The sequence below is a fragment of the Emydura macquarii genome, unplaced genomic scaffold (genome assembly GCF_026122565.2).
Source record: "Emydura macquarii macquarii isolate MOO-44397 ecotype Brisbane River unplaced genomic scaffold, CSIRO-AGI_Emac_v2 contig_3671, whole genome shotgun sequence".
NCBI lineage: Eukaryota > Metazoa > Chordata > Testudines > Chelidae > Emydura > Emydura macquarii.
Window position 1 is genome coordinate 6,779,391 of NW_027133808.1, and position 25,146 is coordinate 6,804,536.

A 25,146-nucleotide genomic window follows, 5' to 3' on the forward strand; every position below is an offset into this window, starting at 1 on the left:
AAACAGAATAATCTCCATGCCAATTTCAGATACAAGCATAGCTCTGAGTCACTAACAGCACACAACTAAGGGACAGCATTTAAGTTTTAGTACCTTAAAATGTCTTTGACCCAGAAGAGCTAGAGTGCAACACACAGGGCTAGAAATAACTATCCTTACAAAATTTTATATAAATCTATATAATTTTTATAGTATGTGGTTATTACAATAATGTAAGATCTATACTAAGATATAAAACAAAAAGCATAGAGTGAGGGAGGAGAATAGTAGGTGAGGGAGCTAGTGGGAAAGGGTTTGTATATAGAATCATAGAAGATTAGGGTTGGAAGAGACCTAGGGAAGTCATCTAGTCTAACCCCCCGCTCAATATACTGCTTATGTGTCCAAAATGTGTGTGTATCTAGTTTGGTGTCATTTTCATGATATTTCAACAGGTGGTTTTATCCTTGCAGTTTCCATCTTCTTTCTGGGGTCCCCAATTTGCAGATGGGGAACTGAGGCACAGAGAGGCTAAGTGACTTGCCCAAGATCACACAAAGGAAGTCCACAAAGAAGCAGGAAATGGAACTTGGGTCTCTATGTCCCAGGCCAGTGCTCCAACCACTGGACCATCTTTCCTCTTGTGTCCAGAAAATATTTCCTGGCAGTTATTGAAGAAAGAGCTCTCTCAAGCATAGTAAGCCTGCATAGCTGATCAGCAGGACACTAAAATTTATCAAAAAGCATAAATGCATGGAAGAATGTATTCAACTATGAAAAACATGATTTAAATAGTTCCAGAGGGGTAGCCGTGTTAGTCTGTAAACAGCAAAAACAACGAGAGTTCTGTGGCACTTTAAAGACTAACAAATTTAATTTGGCATAAAGCTTTAGGCATAAATGGCATAAAGGCATAAGCTTTTGTGAGCCTCAGCTCACTTCCTCAGATGCAGTAGGTAGAAATGATATAGCAAATGGGTAACATATAGGAGACATCATACACAAGCGCATAGAGAACAATAGGGTAGGTGGATAAAAGCTGGGTACTTGAGGTCTAATGACAACCATTGAACCACAGAACTCTCGTTGTTTTTACTGTTTAAATATACACTGTTTTAGTTCGTCCAACCGCTTGCATATTTGTTAATATTTTGTTTAGTGTCACTTCAGATCTTCTGTGATTTACTACTGCTGTTATAAAAGTTGGAAGCTATAAGTTGGAAGTGCACACACCTTTTAACACTTCACTCAGTTCTAAGATATTTTCTTGCAGTCTAATCTTTTGAGGAAGAGATCATTTGCATATTTCCAACAAACCCTTAAAAAGTGGAATTATGTACAATGACTATATCTTGTGATGCAGCTTGGTTTAATGTCATGCCCACATTTTAATGTCAAATATTTCCAAAGAACTTCCTCTTCAGCAGTTCACATGCAGATCTTGATTTGTATCATCTTAAAAACAAGACTCGAAAAAGTACAGAAATAGAAAATTTGAGTTACTTTTCTTTCTGTAAAAAAAAAAAAAAAATCTTTTTGCTACTGACCTTCTGAGGCCTAGTGTTAAAGGTCTAATAATTTGCCGGTAAATTATGTTAGTTAAAGCTCACTCAGTGATTAAATTATATGTGGGTGACTTTAAACAATATATGCCTCATAGTTCTCATAGTTGAAAGGCTGTTTTTCAGACGTTTACAAATTTAAAAAGCAAAATCATCGTGCAAAGACTTACTGGCAGTTGCTAAAAACAAACAAACAAAAACCAAAACACCCCCACGAAAAGAAAAAAACAAAACCCAGTAGGAACAAAAAAACATTTGGGATTTTGAGTTGCCAAAGTAAAATTTATTTGGATTGATTACTTTCTAGTAGCTTTATCATCATAACCTCCAACATTTTCCAACACAATTTTAGGACCCACTCCTACAGTATGCTGAGAAGAGGACACTCACCATACTGCAAGATGTTTGGCACATTGTAGATGGGGGGACCTTGCTTTGAAAGAGATTGTTATTATAGTTTCTTAACTTTATGTCTTTCTGCTAGTCCTTAACATAAATACTTTCTAAATCCCCCCTCCCCTCCCCACACAAAGTCAGTCTACCCCTTAAATGGAATCCCCACAAAACATCATACCTTTAAGAAAAAAGGAAGTAGTTGTGGTTTCTTTTTTATATTTGGCAAACCAAACACAGAAGGTCTAAGTCGTCACTCTACATTACTGACGCATTTCTGTATTATTTTACTAACTGAAATGTTTACAATTTAACTAGCTTTATATATGAAATTCATTAAAAAAGGAAAACTAAGGGAAATAAGCAATGGGTGAACCAGTGTGGGAAGTTGTGCTCATGGAGAGTTTTTCTGTTTAATGGTCCATGTTCACATAGATTAATAGATTTTAAGGCTAGAAGGGAACATTTAATTATGTACTACGACCTCCTGCATAACACAAGCCACAGAATTACCCCAGTAAATTGTGTACGTGTCTAAAACATATTTTCCAAAAAGGCATCCAATTTTGATTTGAAGACTTCAAGAGATGGAGAATTCACCACTTTGCTTCATATTTTGTTCCAGTGATTAATCACACCCACTGTTAAAAATGTGTACCATATTTCTAATCTGAATTTGTCTGGATTTAACCTCCAGCCATTGGTTCTTGTTATGCCTTTTTCCAATATGTTAAAGAGCCCTTAAGGACCTGGTATTTTCTCCTCATGAAGATACTTATACACCGTAATCAAGTCACTTCTCAATCTTCTTTCTGATAAACTAAACTGATTGAGCTTTTTAAATCTGTGCCAGTAAAGGCAACCTTCAAATCATTTTTGGGGCTCTTTGTTACACCCTCTCCAATTTTTCAATATCCTTTTTAAAATGTGGACATCAGAACTAGTCGCAGTATTCCAGTATCTGTTTCGTCAATGCTGTATATAGAGGTAAAATCATCTGCCTACTACTCACCACTCCCCTTTTTATACGTCCAAGTATTGCATTATCCCTTTTTGCCACAACATCATGCCCCGTTTTTCCACTATGACCCCTAAATCCTTTTCAGAGTCACTGTTTTCCAAGATATATTCCCCAATTTGTAAGACAGACCTGCATTCCTTGTTCCTAGATGTGATTTTGCATTTAGCTATATTAAGCAGCATTTTGTTTGAATAGGCCCAGATTATCAACCAATCCAAACTGCTCTACGTGACTGCCTGTCTCATCATTATTTACTACACTGCCAATCTTTGTGTCAGCCGCAGATGTTACCAGCAGTGATTCTATATTTATTCATAAAAAAGTTGAATAGAATCAGGCCTAGTACCAAAACCCATGGATCCCCATAAGAAAACCCCTGATTTGATGATGATTCCTCATTGACAACTACTTTCTGAGATCTATCAGTTAGTCAATCCTTAATCCGTATAACAAGAGCTTTACTGATACTGTAAAATGCTAACATTTTAATCTGTATGTTGTGTGGTACAAAGTCAAAGGCCTTACAAAAGTCAAAGTGTATTATATCTGTGCAGTTACCTTTATTAAATTTGTAATTTCAGTGAATTAAATCAGGTTTGTTTGAGAAGACCAATTTTCTATGACACCAAGTTGACTAGCAATTAATTATATTAATATAGGAATTAATTATATTCCTATCCATTAATTCTTTATTGAATGAATCATGTATCAGCTTTTCCATTACTTAGCCGGAATTCATGTCAAGATAATTGGCCTATAGTTACCTTTGCTCATCCTGTTTGCCCTTTTTGAATATTAGCACATTAGCACTCTTCCAATCTTCTGGAATTTCCCTGGTATTCCAAGATTTATTAAAAATTAACATCAGCAGGCCAGAGGTCCCCTCAACCAAAAGTAAAAGATAAACAGTAAAAGATACTAACTCTTTTAGTATCCTGGAGTTCAAGTTGGACCTGCTGATTTTAAATTGTGTATCCCTGTAAGCAGGTCGTCTCCGTGGGAGGCCACAGCAGCTTCCTACACACCGGGAAATAGCTCGCGCTTGGCGAGTGAGCAGTCTTAGCGATTCACCCTTAGGCGGGGTGAGCACCCAGTCTACCGCTCAGGCCCTCAATCAGGGCGAGCGAGCAAGGAGTCAGTTGCTCCAACCCTTAGGCAGGGTGAGCAGAGAGCAAGGCAACGGCTTCCGGAGCGGTCAGGAGAGAGATTCTCCTGGGGTGGCTAGGGGGAAGGGGAGGGGGATGCAGGCCCATCCGTCTCCACTGCGTCCCAGCCCAGGGCCCTAGTAGTGGCAGAAGCAGCTGCCACTGTGTCGGCGGGGCTCCCGCCGCAACACACCGACTATAACGGGGATTCAGCCACAGGCCGTGGCTGTCCCTGGGCTACTTCCTCCCCCGACCCCAGTACCTGCCCCTTCCGGGCTGCCAGGGTAGTCCGCCGGGCGTAGCTCTGTCAGTCCCTCCGCATCGACCGGGGGTAAGACGGGGAGTTCCTCTTCAGGGGGCAGCTCCTCGAGGTCGTTGTAGGCGGGGAGAGGCTCAGCCTCTGGCAGCTCCTCCAAGTCCTGCCCCGACTCAGGGAGGGGCTCGGCGGCCGGCAGCTCCTCCAGATCCGGCCTGGCCTCAGGGGGTGCCCGCCACTAGGGCTGCTGTGGGGTCTTTGCCCAGTCCTGGGGTTCCGGTGTCCAGGCCCAGGCTCGGGGTCGGGGTAGCTCGGCCCAGTCGTCCTGGCCGGGTTGCCTGGTCCAGCTCCGCGAAGGCCCTATCCAGTCCCCAGGCCCAGGTGGGGCCGGGGTTTGTCGGCGGCTCGGCTCTGGCCTAGGCCTCAGCTGGCGGGGAAGCACGTCTGTCTCTGGCAGCAGTCTGGGCCCTACTGAGCTCAGGGGCTAGGCTTTTATACTTCCCCTTCCTGTCGGGGCTTTGCCCTGCTGCCGCCGATTGGACTGGCTGGGTGGTCCTATCACGGCCCGGGTCCCTTGTTGCTGGGCAGACTCCGTGGCAGGGCATGAGGTGGTCCAATCAGGGCGCTCGCGCCTTTCCTCGGGCTCTGGCTCCGTGGGAGACCACAGTGGCTTCCTACAATCCCTCACAGATGTTGTTTAACATCCTCTCTACTTACTAATGGAATGGAAAGTATTTCTTCATCCTCATGTGGTATACCATCCTGCTACATTCCAAATACAGAAGAGAAATATTTACTGAACGCATCTGCCCTTTCTGCATTATTATTATCAATTTTACCATCTCCATCGAATAACCGGCCTACATTACAGCTAGGATTTCTTTTGATCCTAATACATGTCCCTTGCTTTTATCCCACCCTCAATTTAATTGCAGCCACTAACTTCCCAGCCGTGAGAGTTTGTTCAATTTTGGAGACAATTCTCTTTGGAAGCCATCAATGTAACTCCTTTGGTATCAAGTGGGGTCACTACTGAAAGACCTGATGCAATCCCTGAGCTGAATGTACTGCCTCCACAGCACATTCACCAATTCCTAACCTGCATTTGAGACCAAAAGTGGTAGTCTAATTTGGATTTCCTTTATGGCAGTACAGAGCACTATCCACATACCACTTGGCCAAGCCTCCCTTACATAAAAACTTCTTGTCTATTCAACACAGATTTTCCTGAATGCACATTTCTGTGGGCTCCTTATTTTTGTTTCAATGTAATTACAACAGACATTTAATGACTAGAGGGTGTTTCCTTGGGAGGTGAGACTGTATCTCTGTCATCTGCCTTGTTTGCCCTTTTATCCTTTAGTCTTCCAGTGCTGACTTGCAGCTCTAACAATCTTGTTCTCTTTGTTGATTTTCCTCTCTCAAGTCGAAAATATTTTTTGTATATAAAATATTTATATGTATAAAACACACACATACACACAAAACTCAACAAGATGCTGGCACGTAACAAAACATATGGGGGTTTTTAAGGTTGTGATGCCTTTCCGTCCTTATACCTGACTCCCTCAACCTTTTCCATGACTTACTGTTCTATACATTTTCCCCCCAAGTACTTCCCTTTTTTGTTATTCCACTTCCTTCAACACTCCCCTCATTTATTTTTTCATTTCTCTAACCTTTGTGTTGCTTCCTCCTCCCACACCCAATTATTTCATGCATTGTTTTCACCCATCCATTCCATGCCTCTGTTTGTGTTCAAGATGCTAAGTGACAAGTTCACGGCTTTAAATTTCTGCTAGGCAATACTTTCAGAAACTGGTTATCACATAAATAACTCTTTACCACTTAAAATAAACATTCCAATTTAGAAAAATACATAAGCATGTACATAACTTTAAACAAGTGAGAGTAGATCTCACTTCAGTAGAACTACTCACATGCTGAAAAGTTACATGTGTACAGTACTGCAATCTCAAGCATTCAAAAATCATGAGACAGTTTCTAAAAATCATGAAATTAGCTAAAAATAATCTTTTTAAAAATAGTAAATTTGGAGGTTTTTTCTGGTTTCTGAAGCTTTCAGATACATGTTGCTTCACATTTTCAAGTTTTTGTCCACAAGCAAAACCTACTTAAAAAACAAAAAAACGGAGGTTTTCAAACAATCTCTAGATTCCAGCAGGTGGGACTTTAAAAACTACACAAAATATCACAGACTCATAATAAAATTGCAAGATATGGCAATATTGCCTATATGCTTAACTACTCTCTTGAATAAAAAACAGAGAAATATACACAAACCAAAAATTGCTAGTGTTATTGCTGTATTATTGCATATTGGCCTACTTTAAACTTTATCAGAACGAAAGAATTGTGTGAAAATGAATCTGAATGTCAGAGCCCTAAATATGAATCTCAACATCTGCACCTTTTCACTCCCCTACTATACATAAATGAAATCTGCTGCCATAGTTTTCAGTGTGCTATTCACAATGATATACAATACCATACAACTGGAAAATAGGGTCAATATTGTGTCTTCTGTTTCATCAGTGTAATTCTGGAGCACTGAAGGCAAATGTTTGACAAATAGTTTCTAGAACATAACCTCTTTCTGAGCTGCACCTCTGAAGCTAATTCAGACTCCAATGTAAATTTTGTTTGGCTTCAGATGTCAAGGACATAAAACATTAATAATGTATATTTTACTGTCCATTTTGATAACCTGGGCCTATTGCTATTCAGCTGATGCGTCTATAAATGACCTAAACCAAAAAAGCTGCATATGATATCTATCTAGATGCAAACAGAATTATCTGAAGCATCATTTAAGACACAGTCCTAGAGCATTCCAGGAAAATTCATAGCTAGATGCGTTCTGATTTTGCACCAAGATATGCATACATAACTAACTCTGAAATATTTTATTTCAGGGTGGGGAAGGAATTGGGTCAGGACTTATTTGTGGATGTAAGTATAGACAAGCCCTTAGTAAGGTTTATTCTTTAATCTTCAGTGCAAGAGAAACTATATTACATCATAGTCAAACTCTTTTGATGATTCCCAAATTGAGGAATCTCCAGATCTCTTTAAATAATTAGTTTAATCGCATTCTTTCTATCACAGTAAGACATCTCAAAAAATGAAAGCATAAATGTTTCCACCCTTCCCAGTCTCCTCCAAAAAGGAATAACTAACCACTAGAGTGAACTCCACTAGAAAAAGCAGCTTTGGCTCATTAGTTACTAACTGGATAGATTAAATAAACAGAAAAACCAACCCAACAACCATCCCTAAATATTTAATAATTTTTATTTGGTGTCCATGTGAAAAGATATTATTAATGCAATGTCAACGTTGAGAAATGAAGCATTCAGAAGCCAAGAAATGCAGAATTAAGGTAGAACTTTCTACCTTAATTCTGTCTCCTTGTGCTGATGCCTTAACATACAGTGTTTATATAGTTTTGTCAACACATTCTATATATAATACAAAAAAAATTATAAAGTTATATAAGAACTTTCAATGTACTAAAGTATAATAGAGTACACAGACTTTAGAGTAGGTTTGGTTTTTAAGTCTTGATATCTATAAAGCAAGTCAAGTTTCAAGGAAGTTCAGTACCTTTAAAGTTAAAAATGTTAAAACTAAATGCCTCAGAGTTTGAGACAATACCTGATTTGGTGATGGCTCTGAGAAGACTGGGACTTCTTTGAGACTATCCCAAATTTTGAAATAAATGTAGTACAGCCTATTTAGAAAGAAAACTACTACAAAATTGACACATTACACTGGGTATAAAAAACAGACATTTCAACACTAATACCACAAAAAGGGAAGAGAATCTGTCACACTCAATTTTTTACAAAATACAGCCCTTTGCAACATAGATAATAGAAACCTTGATACATGAAACTATGTGATGATAATGTTATGTATATCTATGGAGGAAATTCCACGTTGCAGTTGGGAAATCTCATCTGCTGGTACCAACCTTAGTTTACTCTTGATGCAGTTATGCTGTAGCTAATACTGAGTGAGCCTTGACATGCCCCTCATATTTCAATCCTGCAAGAGCATAACAATGGGAAATGTAAACTGACAGCCAAACAGAGATGTACTTTTTTTTTTTTTTTTTTTTTTTTTTTTTTTAAAAAGAGAAGCTGATTTTTAATATAGCATAAAAGTAGACAGGCCATTAAAGGAGCTGTGCGCTTGTTTATGTAAAAATCCAAGAAACATTTTTGTTTCCAGGCTTATCTAGGCTGGACAATGAGATTGGAGAAATTGGAGAAAACTGTTGCAAGAACTGACGGCTGAAAGTAAATATAACAAAGCTAAAAGTCCAGCTTGTAAAGTTAAAAGTTTATGTATGATCTATCACCCCTATAGCTTCCTGCTCTCTATTTTGATGAAATAAAAAATGGCTACCAGAAATACGTCTATCCATATACAGCAGTTTGAGTTTACACAAATCTAAAGTTCAAAAGGGGCTTTCTTCAGTTCTGAGGAAAATGTTATTACATATCTGTATTTCTTTTTTTGGATGCACCAAATGTATCATACTCCTGACAAAGCCAACTACAAGAAACTAAGTTAATAAGTAGGTCCATAAGTTCTTGAGAGATTAACATTAATGTTAATTTTTAGCTCAACACTGTAAAAATATTTACTTTTTTTCTATATCATCCTATTTGCAGAGAATATTCTATTCTTGTTAGTGACATTCTTTGCAGAGCATTCTGTCTTCTCAATAGCTGAAATGATCAGGCACACACTGGTATAAAAGAAATGTGAGCAGGATTCTATATTTTAAAAGTAATTACAAGCAATGGTACTGAGAAACACCTATTTTGATGTTTTAGAGTAAAAAACAAGCCTCTAATGTGTATTCTACACTGGACACAAATTCAGCAATCCAGAAAGGTTTACTTGAAGCTACGCTAGAAACAGGATTTTTTTCTCTTTGATTCTTATGATAGAACACACACTGATTCACAAGTAGATACTACACCAAATCTGTGATTCTGCTATTAATGATGTTGGGAACAATCCAACTTCATACTACAAACTTTCCAAAATTTTCCAATAACTAACTATACGTGCCATATCAATAGATATATTTGTACATATGTGTATTTTTGTCACTGGTGGATCCCCGTCAAACTATTCAGTAACCACTGAGAATGGACACAAAAGGAGGAACAACTCAAAGTTGTATTACTTCCTCTCTGTTTTTTTGGACAGAAACCTAAGAGTTTTCCTGGAGTTATCCTCCCCTGCTCCATCTCAAGTATGAAGAGCACCAATCAAATAACCTCCATGCAGGACAAGGAGAGGAAGAAACAGAGTTGCATAGGTAGCAGTACTCTCCCTTCCACATGGAAAGAGGGAATTTTGTGTGTGGAGTGCACCTGCACTTGTAGCTCTTTGGGGACTGACCTGGCCCGGAGTGAGAAATTTCCCTTAGAAGGGACACAGCTCATCAGTTTTGCTTGGTAACTTTCACATGCATTTAATCAGTCATCATTTAGTCTAATGGACTCATTTGGTTTTGTACTTGATCTTTAACTTGTAAAGGAGAACTTAATCAGCCTAACCAGACAGCATCCTAAACAAAATATATGAGAATTGACAACTATTCAGAAATGAGACAGCATACATTTTGCTGCTTGACAAGAACAGAATAACAACTGGCTCGATAAGAGCCAGTTTTCAAAATGACACTGTGGGCAGGTATTTGGGTGCCTAATTTGTGTTTTTAATTAACACGAGCACTCAATTGCAGTAACTGTGTGCAAAAGATCTTACACTTCTAACTGGCTGTCATGACTGCATACCCAAATACAAGAACATTTTGCATGTGCAATTCTGCATGCACAGTTCTGAAAATCTGGCCCAAATTGACTACAGTCAATTACACAAAATCAAGAATAGTACAGTTGTCACAAACACACAATATATACAGTTTGCCAAATCAAAATATTAAATACCTTGCAGAAATATAAAAGCAGATGATATAAAATGTGTTTTTGCAGTGTTAAATGGTAATGTATGAACCACTGTAAATGCAGATTTTACATTTAATGTAATACAATTTTACTCTCATCTGTTTTGTCAGTTGCAAATTACCACTTATTTCTCTCTCTCTCTCTTTTTTTTGTTTGGTTTTTTTTTAGAAAAAAGGAAGCGACTGGCTATATTTAGAGGTGTAATGGGTAGGTTATGCAAGAGACATCTGGAATACAGGAGATGAATTTTTTTGAATTACAACACTGATCTTATGATCAGTCCTTCAGCCGGCGACACAGGCAAAGCATGTCTCGTATAAGTATTATGAACTGAAAAATATCAATTTATACTAATGACTTGTTTCATAGCTATAATGCAGGTGTTGACCTAAAATGATACGAAAAATTAAATGATATTTTGAAGCATTTATTCTAACAGTGAGAGGTCAGCTCAATCCTATCAACTTGCTACCAATGAAAATCAGACTTGATCAACTTATAATTTTTTAAAATATTTTGTTTCTGAAAAAGAATTAAAGCCAAACACACAAGTACATTTTATTACAAATGACTAAATTTAAAAAAATTGTACAATATTTGAAAATGGATATTCTGGTAAGTATTGAACACAAAAGCAAAAAACCTTCAGGCAGAAAGTTTCCTTCAAGATATGTATAACAGGGTGCAAAGACACTGCCCTACTGCCCAGTACATAAGGTGTGAAATCCCGCTTCCCTTTCCTCCCCCTGAACACTTGTGCAAAAGGAAGGGCTATAAAAAGAGCCTCTGGAGTAACAGGAAGACAGCTTGGAGGAAGTCTCAGCTCCTTACCCAGCTGCTGAGGGTGCGGCTGATCTCCAGGATGCAGAAGCTTTGGTTTATTACTCTTTCTGCCTATGTTACCTTGTTTTCATTTTATAAAAATATCAAACTAATTTTGCTGCCTGTAGCTGCATTTTGTTTCTGCTCAGTCATTCCACCAGCTCACTGAATAATTTATAATAAGCTTTGGAAATGGTTAAATAATAATTACTGGGCTGCAGAAATGATACCTGGCTCTTCTTATATATTTAGGCCTGTTTGTACCTATCTCCTTGAAGTTCTAGTTGATAGGACCTACCTGTGAGTATAAGTCTTGCCAAATTTCTGATCCATCAACAAAAAGCATAACTCCAGATGTTCATATTGAAAACATGCTATTCATGTTCAAGATTAGGTGGTTTAATACTGAGCTGCTTTGAGAGAGGTGCCAACTTTCACTGAGTCATAAACAGAGCCAGCATTTTGACGCCAGAAATCTGCAGCGGTGTCACACCTACCGAAAATTTGAACACATACAAAGTTAAAGGAAGAATCTCAGTGTCTCATTTCTGGGAGCACAGGATGACCATAAAAATGTTTTAAAAAACAACTTGATTGCAATGCAAACTGTATCAGCATTTAAAAGCGCCCCAATGTTAACAACTACAGTGAAGAGGACAACAGGCAGATTTCACACCTCACTGAGCTAAGGTGGGGAAAGCCATTTCACACCTTTCTTATTGCTACTATATAGTGAAAACAGTTGTTTTACACACATTCTACAAGGGTGGCAAAACATGAATTTACATCTTCATAATGAAAAAGCTAGAAAACTGAATGTTAAAATGAAAGCCTGCAGTCAGTTAAAACAGGTAACAATAAAATACTTGGGTGAATGAAGTCTATAAACAAATACTTTATTAGAATTAACATTTTTACTGCACTGTAAATATTAATCATAATATGTCTAAAGCTACATACACTGCACTAAAATGATACTCTGATTGAGAAAATGATGCCAACCCTGCAAATTTTAGCCAAGATAGTCTAGTAACTCTTCATAAAGGAAGACACTTCTGTTATCAATTTGTCAATTATCCAGTCAATGTTTTAGGGCTTCTGAATTTAAGACTAGAATTTTAATTTCCGTTATTGTTCAGAATTTGCTGCTGCTAAGAAACTGGATCATTTGCATGAATAAGTTTAGTAAAAATAAAAAACCCCACATACTTTAACAATAAGATACCAGGTTATTTTTAGATCATTAATAGGCTGGAACATAAATTTATCACACACAATTTTTGAAATAGTAATACTTACCAGTCCACTTACAGCTACAATCCAGATGTAGGAACCAGAGGTTATGAGCTAGAACATATAAGAGTAATGATTTTAATATGGGTCTTAGTATTTACATAGATGTTGTTTTCTGATTTACCAACCCTGATATTATGTAGGACTTGTGTCTAGCTCCTCAAAGTAAACAATCATGCATTTTGTACAAACTCAGTTTCATATCAGCAGTGGCACACTCCAGAATTAAAAGAGGTAGGAAAAGCAGGAGGGATCTGACAGCTATTCTTTTCCCACAATCCTATACATTTTATTTTCATATAGCATTATTAAGTTCAACATAATGCTTTGCAGGAAGTCAGTTTATAAGCTACAGAGAAAAACTAGTTTGAAAGACAGACTTAAACAAAGGAAGTGACTCAGCAGCTTAGAGGGAGCGGGAAAGGAGTTCCTAATAGAGGAAGCAACGTAAGTTAAGGAGTAACTCTTAACCATAGTCATGGAAACAGACCAAAGTGGAGGTTAAGATTTAATAAATGAAGTTACTCCACCCTGGTGGGAAGTTTGTTGATATGAAGTCACAGAGCTAGGTTTGAGTGAGTCCATAGGAGGACTGCATAGGATAAGAGAGGGGATCCATTATCTGAATTAAGATATAAATGTTTAATGACCTGGAGAAGGTCAGTCTCAGTGCAGGGAAAGAGCTGAAAACCAAACTGAAATTGGTTAAGGAGGTTGTTCTGTGAGATGTAGCCACAATGAGACCACTTTCCCCAGAATATGTCTGCAGAAAGGGTGATTTGAGATGAGATCATAATTTATGGAGTGAAGAAAGGGCACGAGTGCTTCTCACTCTTAATGGGCAATAGCAGTTGTTGTGAATGCAACAGGGAAAATTTGAGAGGAGTCAGAGTGGTTGGCAGTGGCAGTGATCTATTTGTTAAGAAGCTAAGGTAAGAAAGCAAAACCAGTGATTAAAGTGGGAAAGGACTCAATGAGGAGATGCCTTTTTCATAGAAAAGATGAGGTCTGTTATGGTTTTGAAGGAGACAGGAGAAGGAAACAGATAAGGTTTCAGAGAGATCAAGGGAGAATGAGGTGCCTGAGCAGAATGCAGAAAATCTTTCAAAGTACTCAAGGACATATAGGATGGAGGGAGGGTTGCTGGAGTCAGTATTCTGAAACTGGTTTATTCATCCCAAAACACACATAACCACCTTTATATATTTACTGGTACTTTCCAATGGTAGTTTGAGATATTTTTGAGTCTTGTAGAATGTGTATAAATGGGCATAGTTTCTTATAAATTTGCAATTCTCCTGTTACATGAATCATACTGTTACATGAATGTTTTGTTCGTTTTTAGTACTTTTGTGGCTATCGCGTTCACGTACTGAATACCTAACTAATATTTTCTCGTTAATTTTCCTCTTTATGCTTTTTTATATTGTTAGTGTCCACATAATTTTAATGTCCGATTCTTATTGACAAATTACAAATGTTATTTGTCAGATGGTAATGCTGTGTAGGAAAATAAAATATTACTATTAAAATCTTATAATCGACCAGATCTTTGCTGCCACCAAAAACTGGCAGAATCTTGCTGCCAAATTAGATTAAAGTTATCTAGATTCTTTCCTGCTTCACATGACAGGAAATAAGGAAATTAGAAAAATTAAGTTAAAGATACAGCAATACCATGGCTGAGTGATCAGTATTTTCATTAAAATAAAAGGATTAATCAAAATAAGAAATATTTCATAACTTGGACTTTACAGCTTTTTGGGGGCAATGACAGAAACAGAAGATAATGAAATAGCAGTAACCTGACCTACTAACTCATCTCATCCGACCATAGTAGGTCACCAGCACTTAGAAATCCCTATTGCAGTGGTTCTCAACCTTTTTTCATTTGTGGACCCCTTTGGAAATTTTGAATGAAGGTGCAGATCCCTTTAGAAATCTATTGTGTGTGTGTATGTGTATCTAGATAGATAGATAGATAGATACTGAAAACTGACTGAACAGAATTCAGCTAAGTCTTTTGCGGACCCTTAGACATAGTCTACAGACCCCTGGGGATTGAGAACCACTGCCCAGTTGTACATATTTGTCCCCCTTGTTTTAGTTGGTATTATAAGGCCTGCAAGCCCAGATTATTAGAGGTATTTAGGCACTGATGTGTTCAGATTTGCAATGCCTAACTGATCTAGGAGTCTAAATCTCTTTGTCCAGTTCCACTGGAAGAAAGACAGGAGATACTGGAAGTAGTTAAATTAGGCAGCAACTTTATTTACGTAAAATATCTGGGAATAGCCAGCAATAAATTATCATTAAGTCATCATTATTTCCTTAATCATTTCCACCTGTTTGGGAGAGCTGCTGTCAGACCTTTTCCTTTCCGACCTGGCTGCCCTCCCTGGCTATAAGGATTAAGGGGGTTGGAAAAAGAGGGGGTTTGACTCCCCACTGTGCCAGATGTTAGGAGCCCGACCCCACCTTTCCCAAATTTCTTAAGTGATGCTTAAGAAGTGATGCTTTTCTCTAAATCCCTTTCCAATCCATTTTATCTGATAACTGTATGCCTTCCATAATGAGCACCTGCAGTGGATATCTGCTACATTGTTTAGTTACTAAATTGCAACAGTTTATTCTAACATCTCTGTCCATCCCACAGGGTCCTTGACACGCTGTCGGGAAGGAAACCCTCCTTCCCCCTGCCCCCGCCTTTTATAAATCTGGCTATGAGGGAAAAATTCCTCTTAGTCCCCAAGGAAAGAGGAGCAACTAGTATAATACTTACAGTGGATTCTGATTCTATGGTTGGCCAGGCAGGTGTTGCAAGCCTGATTCTTCTCTGGAACTGCCGGGAATACAAAGCCCTCCCACTCTGGTCATCTGGAAGGGCAGTGCTCCTGGTCCAACTGTTTTCTGCTCTATCCAGGTAAACCTTCCCCTTCCTCCATTTCTGCTACCAGTTCCAGAGGGGAGCCCTTCTATGGGCAACAACCCCTTTTCTTCCAGCCAACTGGACAAAGAACCCACCACATACAGTTGTAGTGATCACATTTTTAAAAGTCATTTAGGAGACTAAATCCCATCGACTGTCAATGGGATTTTGGCTCCTAAGAGCCTCAATCTTTTTTTAAAATGAGATTTAAACTGCTAAATCAGTTAGGCTTTGCAATGCTGAGCATGGCAACACCTAAATACCATCTGAGCCTCAGGTGAAATGTATGGGTGGAAATATTACAAAATTAGCTGAAGGGCATATACAATTATATACTGCTACACTGCTAATTCAATGAATGGTGAACAAGCAAGCACATACTTTACCTGTAAACCCAGTATATAAACCAATGTCTTGTTTGTGATGCGAAATTGGCCTAATATTTGTGTCACTTGCATCCTTGGAATGGAGCAAAAAAATGGTACAAACAGAGCAAATACAGGACCCAAGCTGTGAAAGGAAAAAAAAATTATATATATATATATATATATATATATATATATATATATATATACATATATATTGTGTACAGTAATTAGTAATTATTTCAAAAGGTTTCAATTAACAAATTCATTGCAAATAATTAAATACCTACCCTAATTTCTGAAATACAAAAATGTCAATTGCATTATGTAGGGTTATTTCCAACAATGTTCTTTTGGGCTTTTTAAACGGTCATTCTTTTTTGTTTTTTCCTTATTTGTCAAATAAGCAACAATAAAAATATATTTTATTTGGCAAAATATACACATTGCCTTAAAGATATTATATATGTTTTGAGGACTGATCCTGCTCAGGTTACCATTATTCATGTAGCATTCGAAGTATAATAGGTGCTTTAAAGACAAAGATACAGACAAGGTCCTGCCTGAAAAACAGACAGTCAAAATAAATAAATGATTACGAACGGAGTGATGGAGACCTCAGCAAGCAATTGAACTGTGAATCTTAAGCAGCAGCTATCCTTGCATAGGAGAGGAAGTAGCAAAAGAAAACACACCCCTTCCCACATACAGGGCAGGATGTGGGAGACAGAGACAAAACTTTCACTCAATATACCTGTCAGGGGCACAGGCAGAACTTAGACTCATAGACTCTAAGGTCAGAAGGGAACAATACGACCATCTAGTCTGACCTCCTGCACAATGCAGGCCACAGAACCTTACCCACCCACTCCTGTAATAAACCTGTAACCTATAACAGAGTTACTGAAGTCCTCAAATCATGGTTTAAAAACTTTAAGGTACAGAGAATCCACCAGCAAGTGAGCCGTGCCCCATGCTACAGAGGAAGGCGAAAAATCCCCAGAGTGTTGACAATCTGCCCTGGGGGAATATTCCTTTCCAACCCCAAATATGGCGATTGGTTAAAACCTGGGCATGTGGGCAAGACTCACCAGCCAGACACCCAAGAAAGAATTATCTGGAATAACTCAGAACTCACCCCATCTAACATCCCTTCACAGGCCATTGACATATCTTCCACCAGTAGTCAAAGATCAGTCAATTACCAAACTAGGCTGTCCCATCATACCATCCCCTCCATAAATTTATCAAGCTCAGTTTTGAAGCCAGCTAGATTTTTTGCCCCCACTGTTCCCCTTGAAAGGCTATTGCAGAACTTCACTCCTCTGATGGTTAGAAACCTGTGTCTAATTTCAAGTCTAAACTTCCTGATGGCCAGTTTATATCCATTAGTTCTTGTGTCCACATTGGCACTAAATTTAAATAATTCCTCTCCCTCCCTGGTATTAATCCCTCTGATGTATTTGTAGAGAGCAATCATATCTCCCCTCAACCTTCTTTTGGTTAGGCTAAACAAGCCAAGCTCTTTGAGTCTCCTCTCATAAGGCAGGTTTTCAATTCCTCCGATTATCCTAGTAGCCTTTCTCTGTATCTGTTCTAGTTTGAATTCATCTTCCTTAAACATGGGGGACCAGAACTGCACACAATATTCCAGATGAGGTCTCACCAGCGCCTTGTATAATGGTACTAACACCTCCCTATCTCTACTGGAAATACCTCATTAGATGCATCCAAAGACTGCATTAGCTTTTTTCATGGCCACATCACATTTGTGGCTCATAGTCATCCTGTGATCAACCAATACACTCAGGTCCTCCCCCTCCTCTGTCACTTCCAACTGATGCGTCCCCAGCTTATAGCAGAAATTCTTGTTATTAATCCCTAAATGCATGACCTTGCACTTTCCACTATTAAATTTCATCCTATTTCTATTACTCCAGTTTACAAGGTCATCCAGATCTTCCTGTCTGATATCCCGATCCTTCTCTGTATTGACAATATCTCCCAACTTTGTGTCCTCTGCAAACTTTATAAGCACATTCCCACTTTTTGTGCTCCGGTCAGTAATAAAAAGGTTAAACAACATCGGTCTCAAGACCAGTCCCTGAGGAACTCCAATGGTAACCTCTCTCCAGCCTGACAGTTCACCTTTCAGTATGACCCATTGCAGTCTCCCCTTTAACCAGTTCTTTATCCACCTTTCAATTATTAATCCCCATCTTTTCCACTTTAACTAATAATGCCCCATGTGGAACTGTATCAAATGCCTTACTGAAATCTAGGTGAATTAGATCCACTGCATTCCCTTTGTATAAAAAAATCTGTTATCTTCTCAAAAAAGGAAATCAGGTTGGTCTGGCACGATCTACCTTTTATAAAGCCATGTTGTATTTTATCTCAATAACCGTTAACCTCAATGTCCTTTACTTTCTCTTTTGAATTTTTTCCAAGACCTTGCATATTACTGAGGTCAATTAACAGCCTGGAGTTACCTAGATAACTTTTTTTCCCTTTCTTAAAAATAGGAATTATGTTAGCAATTCTCCAGTCATATGGTACAGTCCCTGAGTTTACAGATTCTTTAAAAATCCTTCCTAATGGGCTTGCAATTTCATGTGCTAGTTCCTTTAATATTCTTGGATGGAGATTATCTGGCCCCCCTGATTTAGTCCCATTAAGGTGTCCAATTTTAGCTTCAACCACGGATGTGGTCATTTCTACCTCCATGTCCTCATTCCCATTAGCAACCTACCACTATCCCCAAGATCATCATTAGCCTAATTAAAAATGGAGGCAAAGTATTTGTTTAGATATTCAGCCATGCCTAGATTATCTTTAATTCCACCCCAGCCTCTGTGCTTAGTGGTTCCACTTCTTCTTTCTTGGTTTTCTTCCTATTTATATGGCTATAGAACCTTTTACTATTGGCTTTAATTCCCTTTGCAAGGTCCAACTCTACTTGGCTTTTGGCCTTTCTCACTTTATCTCTACATATTCTGACCTCCAAAAGGTAGCTTTCCTTGCTGATCCCTCCCATCTTCCACTCCTTGTAGGCTCTCTCTTAATCACCTGTCAGAGATGCTTACTCATTCAGCTTGGTCTACAACGCTTGCCTATGAATTATTTCTCCTTCCTTGGGATGCAAGTTTCAGATAGTTCCTGCAACTTTGACTTGAAGTGATTCCAAGCCTCCTTCACCTTTAGATCCATGAGTTCTTCAGTCCAGTCCACTTCCCCAACTAATTCCCTTAATTTTTTTAAGTTAGCCTTTTTGAAGTCAAAGACCCTAGTCACAGATCTATTTTTGTTTATCCTTCCATTTAGTTTGAACTGAATTAGCTCATGGTCGCTCGAACCAAGGTTGTTCCCTACAATCAGTTCTTCTATGAGGTCGTCACTACTCACCAATACCAAATCTAAAATGGCATCCCCTCTTGTTGGTTCAGTAACTATTGGGTGAAGAACTTTTACATAGATCACCAACAGGAACAGAAAGTAGTAACATCTTACTCTAGGACAAAGACACTTTATTGGTCCCAACAGGTGAGAGGCAAGTAAAGAGTTATATGGCACAAGAGAGAGAGAGGAGAACGGTGCAATCTACATGTCTATAACACCATTACAAAACTACATTCTTAAAGTTCACCCAAGACTAGGGTGCTTTAAGATTTTCAAATAAGATACAACATGACAAGTCACCAACAGATCCTGAAACACAGACAACTTAACTTAATTTCCCTTTACCAGTGACTTCTGTAGAGGTACAGATATCCTATATCCTCCAGGGCTCCCCTGTTATCCACAACTCCAAGTGCCTTCAGAGTCTGTAAACCCTAAAAGGCAAATTCCTGGCTACTCAGCTTTGCTGTTTCATATTGCCAAGTGCTCTGTGGAGCATGAAAGTTCTAAAAGATAATTTGATCCCTGTGTGAGGGTGTACCTGCCCCTCCTGCCAAAAGGGGAGACCTCAGCTTCCTCAGGGGCCAGAAAGGCCCCTCCCCATCACGCACGCTGCACACTCCTTGGCAAGAGACAGGGGTTAAAAGCCCAGCAGAGGCCCCAGAGCGAGGCAGGACAATAGAGGAGAGAGACTCACTCCCAGAGCCCGCCAGAAGGGACACAGCCCTGCTACACCCAGGGAATCCTCAGGACTGCTGACTGCTCTGAACTGCTGTTTTGCTGGGCCCTGCCACGTGCAGAGGGGCCTCAAGACTGCTGTACTGCTCAACAAGAATGTTTGTTGAGCCCTGCCACGTCCAGGAGGCTTCAGGACTGCCCTCCTTCCCCCTCCCCAGCCCAGGTGGGTTGCTGGGTCCCATCACACCAGAGAAGCTCTCGAACAGTAGCGTGATAAGCAGCTAGAGGCAACACCCGACACTTTGGGGCCTGCAGGGGATGGGAGTTGCACCAATAACCCCTCTCCCTTCAGGGGAGCCCAAGCACTGTCTGTCACACCCTGATTCCCAAAACATACTACACATTTCAAATATAGAAAGAAAATCTATTCGAATTACTTGATTGAAATGTCATTATGCCTAAGTTAAGGTTGAAAATACATTCTGTAGCTTAAGGGTAAAAAGAAACTTAATGTAGTTAAAAAAATCCCAGCAACTAGAAACGCAGGAATTTTAGAGTTAAGGTGCATCTTGTAGAAACAAGCATTTGGAACTGTGGAATTTAGATACACATGTAATAATAGTTCTTTACAAGTCATTCTATCATCTGTACTTTTTAATTCATTAATAAAATAATTAATACAACTATGTTAAATAATAAGACAGGAATACCCACAGGTTTGCTGAATTATAATCAAAGCTCGAGAAGGAGGAAAAGGAGGAAAGCAGGGTGCAGGAGAGCAGGGTATCCATTCTCCCTGAGAGCCAGGACCTGTTCATTACCCCAGAGCAACTCAGCCACACAAAGGACAGTGGGACTGATCGAGATGCCATGGAAGGCACATCGGGTGAGTGTGTGTGTGCCAAATCTCATTTTTGTGGCTATGTCCCCAGTCCAGCTTCTTAAAAGGAGTTTGTGTTTTTGCGGGGATAGGCTTCCTGGGTGTTGGCAAACTTCAATGGAGGGTTACCCCCAGAACAGACTATTTACGTACAGAGGTATGCTCCCAGAATCCTCTGTGGATATTTCAAGGAAATTTTCATGTAGGTAATCTGTAATCCTTTGCAGAAGGTTTCTTGGGAGGGCAGCCTTATTTCTTCCATCACAGCAGGAGACTTCACCCTGCCATTAATGAGCAGGCATCATCGTGGAACACAGCATAGCAGCATAAGGGCCTGTACCCCAATGCTTGCAGAAAATCTTCCCTTTCCACCTGCATTACCCTCAGGAGACTGCTATCACACATGATCACCTTGGTGCAAGTTTACAATACCCAACCAATATAGTCACCCCATGTTATTCCTCGGCCGTAGACAGTGTCCCTGGATGCCTCCACAAGACAATTCCTAGTCATGGTATTGTTGCTATGGGCATTATGGGCCGGGACACTGGTTGCCCTATGTTTTCTGCCACTACACTTCACCCACAGAGTCCTCCAATCTGTTTTGCCCACCTTCTCTCAAACCAGTCTTTGGGATGTTACAGGGGAGCCCGGTGATCCTTCCCCTTGCTCAAGTGTGGATTGTGGGGTTTAGTGCTAATGAGACCTCTCTATAATGGATGCAAGGGCCTCTTGCTTACCATGTCCGGAACCCCTCTCTAACCCCTCCGATACCTACAGATTGGAATGTACATCTGGCTTCGCCTTGTGAACATGAAGGGGAGTTCTTTTTACATTGTGACATTTTTTTTAACTACTTTGGGTCAGCTATCAATGGCAACTTTGTGCTTTTCTTTTCTTACAGTTGACACTTTGGCCTTCAGAACTCCTGCTGAAAGACTTTCCCAGATTAGGAAGTGGAAAAAAAACGTGGGATGAAACGTTCAGCTAACTAATGAACACCTCCGCGGCTGATGACACAGAGCTCAGAGCCTGGAGGATGCCCTTGTTTGAAAAACTAGACATGGACATGGAACAAAGAAGATCAGCACAGGAGCAGGAACATGATACACAACAGGAGATGTTGCGTATTATGCGGGATCAGTCCAACGTGCTGAGGCATCTGGTAGAGCTCCAGGAAGAGCAGCGGCAGGACAGACTCCCTCTGCAACCCTTCCAAAATGCTCAACCACCTACCACTCTGTTATGAGACCCCATGCCCAAGTGTTCTAGAAGGTTGAGCAGGCTGCAGTATGTGCCGCACTCCATACTGGTGGAGGCAAGCAGAAAGACACGACGGCCCATTTAAGAACTGCACGCAACCACAGTTGCTTACCCATTGACACTTTACAATGTTAACATATCTTCCTTTCCCCCCACTGAAACGGGTCACAATTAAAACTTTGTGCTTTAAAAAAACATCTGTCTTTATTCATTCATAGCTTGGGTGAGGAAAGAAGGGGAGGGGACTACTGATGCAAAGGTGGAGGATGGGAAAGAAAGGCACAACAGAGACATACATTACTGTGGTTCATTGCAAAACCAATTTTTCAATGCTTCCCGTAGGTGAAGCGTTTCAACGTTAGCTCTGAGCGTAGCCCTGGAATCTGGCTGCTCAACATTTGTGGCCAACCTATCAGCCTCCCCAGCTCAATCTTGGGGGAACTTTTCACCCTTTGTTTCACACAAATTATGGAGCACATAGTATGCAGATATAACTGATGGGATATTCTTTTCACTGATGTCAAACCCAGTGAGTAGATATCTCTATCTGGCTTTTAAACGCCCAGATGCACATTCCACCACTATTCTACACTTGCTGAGCCTCTTATTGAAACGTTCCTTCTCGCTGTCCAGTTGCCCGGTGTAGGGCTTCATTAGCCAACGGAGAAAGGGGTAGGCAGGATCCCCCAGGATCACTATTGGCCTTTCAACATCCCCAATATTTATTTTTTGGTCAGGGAAGGAAGTGCCTGCCTGCATCTTATTGAACAGACCTGAGTTCCTAAAGATGAGTGTCATGCATCTTTCCAGACCACCTCACATTGATGTCAGTGAAACATCCCTTGTGATCCACAAGGGCCTGCAACACCACTGAGAAATATCCCTTCCGGTTTATGTACTCTGTGGCAGGGTGGTCAGGTGCTAGGATAGGGATATGCGTACCCTCTATTCCCAAATTGAACCCCATTGCGGCAAATCTATCCACTATGTCCTGAACGTTTCCCAAAGTCACTGCCCTTCATAGCAGAAGTCTATTAATGGCCCCGCACACTTGTATCACAGCAGCTCCAACGGTGAATTTATGACTCCAAATTGATTCCCAACTGACTGGTAGCTGTCTGAGGTTGCCAGTTTCCACAGAGCGATGGCCACTCACTTCTCCACTGTCAGAGCTGGTCTCAAGCAAGTATTCACACACTTCATGGCTGGGACAGCTCCACGCAAAGTTAAAAGTGGCCTTTTGCATATGAAAGTTCTGCAGCCATTGCTCATCATCCCACACCTTCATAATGATACTTGTTTCCCGGGACCAGAACCGGTGCTCCGTGGACTGAGGATGATGTGTGACAGCCTGCAGCAAATGGGAATTGTTTCACTCTATGGCTTGTAGCAGGGCAGCCTCAGTAACATCCATATTTTCCATGCTGCGGCACCTGTCTCGCCTTTGAAAATACTGCAGGATAAGCCATGAGGTATTTGTGATGCTCACAATGATAGTGCAGAGCCAAGCAGGCTCCATGCCTCTCTGGCAATGGCGTGTGCGCAGCATAGAAAAACAGCCCAAAAATGCATTTACAGTTTGTTTGGGACAAGAAGGGAGGGGCAGGGAGCACATTGCATCATAGGAGGACAAGCTTCCCAAAAGCCTCTGTGGCTAGTTGCACTGTGGGATAGCTAACCACGGTGCACTGCTTTGAATGTCGACCCAAGCATGGTGAGTGGGGATGCAAGAGCCCAATGCAAGGACCGTTGTGTGATCACACTCCTGCAATTTCTAAAATTCAGCGGGTGAAAGCTGATTTAAAGTAAATCGACTTCACTCTATTTAAAGTAAATAGACATATCCTGAGCTGCTCACTCCACTTTCATTTCACTGACTGAATTAATAATGGAGGAAATGTATTTCTGAATTAAACTATTATGAACAACCAACACAGAGGATTCAATATATATTAATATAAAATTTATATTCAACATATATTCAAAATACAATTTTTGTGTTCACTCAAAGAATTGTGGCTATGAATATTTCCTTTGTTTTATGCTCCACCAGCTAAAGAACTCCCTTTCTTCCTCTCTGGAGGTTTCATTCTTTAGTCTGGTTATGGGAGAATAAAAGAACAAGGCAATTTTTAACATCTTCTGTTTTATGCATATGACAAAAATACATTACATAAAATTCTAACTAAAGGAGAGATGCTGAGCAAAATATATTTACCACTTTTACACATATTCCCTCACATATAAAGAAAATATATCCATATAAACCTAACAGAATTGTTTAAGTTGTAAGAGTTCAAAGGCAAGCCTCATGGTGTAACACGTATAAATAATCTCTGTACATGACTGCTTGTATAGCTTCCATTGCATCCAATGTACCATGCAGCACAGCAGGCATAAGAGAGGAGAGAGAAAAAGAAGAGTCCTTTCCTCTCTCTGACAAGAGCACTCCCTGCCAATGGTGCATCAAAAATTGCTTTGTCTTGTCACTCTCAGAGAACTCTGGCAGCTGCTCCAACCCAGGCTGCTGCTCAGGATCCTGACCGCTGCTCTGATGGTGACAGGGCCGACAGCCAGCCAACTACTCTGTGGACCGTTATTCTGGCAGCTACAGGGCTGAATGCCAGCCAGTTGCTCCAGCAGTCCTGGGGGCTGCTGTTCTGGTTCCCTGGGGCTGACCACCAGTTGCTGCTCCAGAGGTCCCAGGAGCTGGCTGCTGGCCAGCTGCTCCAGCAGGTTGTGGGGTTCGCAGCTCCCTTTGCCCCAGGGCTGACTGCCAGCCACTGCTCCAACCAAAGGCAGGGTCTCACAGCCACTGCTCTATCCCCAGCAGGGCTGACCAACCCCAGCATCTGCTTCAGCCATGGGACTGCTGCTCCGGCAGCCATGGGGCTCGCAGCTGCTCCAGCTCTGCCCTGGAAGAAGTCATGAAGATCCCAGAAAGTTATGGACACTGACAATCGTATCCTTACCCATAATTGCTTACTTTGCTTAAGAGCCTTTGGTGAGGGTCTTGTCAAAAAACTTCTGAACATCCAAGTACACTATGGCCATTTGATCACCTTTGTCCCCTCAAAGAATTCTAATAGATTGGTGAAGCATGATTTCCCTTACAAAAGCCTTGTTGACTGTTCCACAACAAACTGT

General features: G+C 40.3%; 1 protein-coding gene across 1 annotated transcript in view; it reads right to left on the reverse strand.

Moving 5' to 3' along the window:
• UBAC2 (UBA domain containing 2) overlaps nucleotides 1-25,146 on the reverse strand; it is a 154,175-nt gene that overhangs the window by 34,190 nt on the left and 94,839 nt on the right. The window contains exons 5-6 of the mRNA XM_067536923.1: nucleotides 15,801-15,924; nucleotides 12,492-12,539 (exon numbers count right to left, since the gene is read on the reverse strand). Of these exons, the coding sequence (XP_067393024.1) occupies nucleotides 12,492-12,539; nucleotides 15,801-15,924 (172 nt within the window). The remainder of the gene's footprint in view (nucleotides 1-12,491; nucleotides 12,540-15,800; nucleotides 15,925-25,146) is intronic.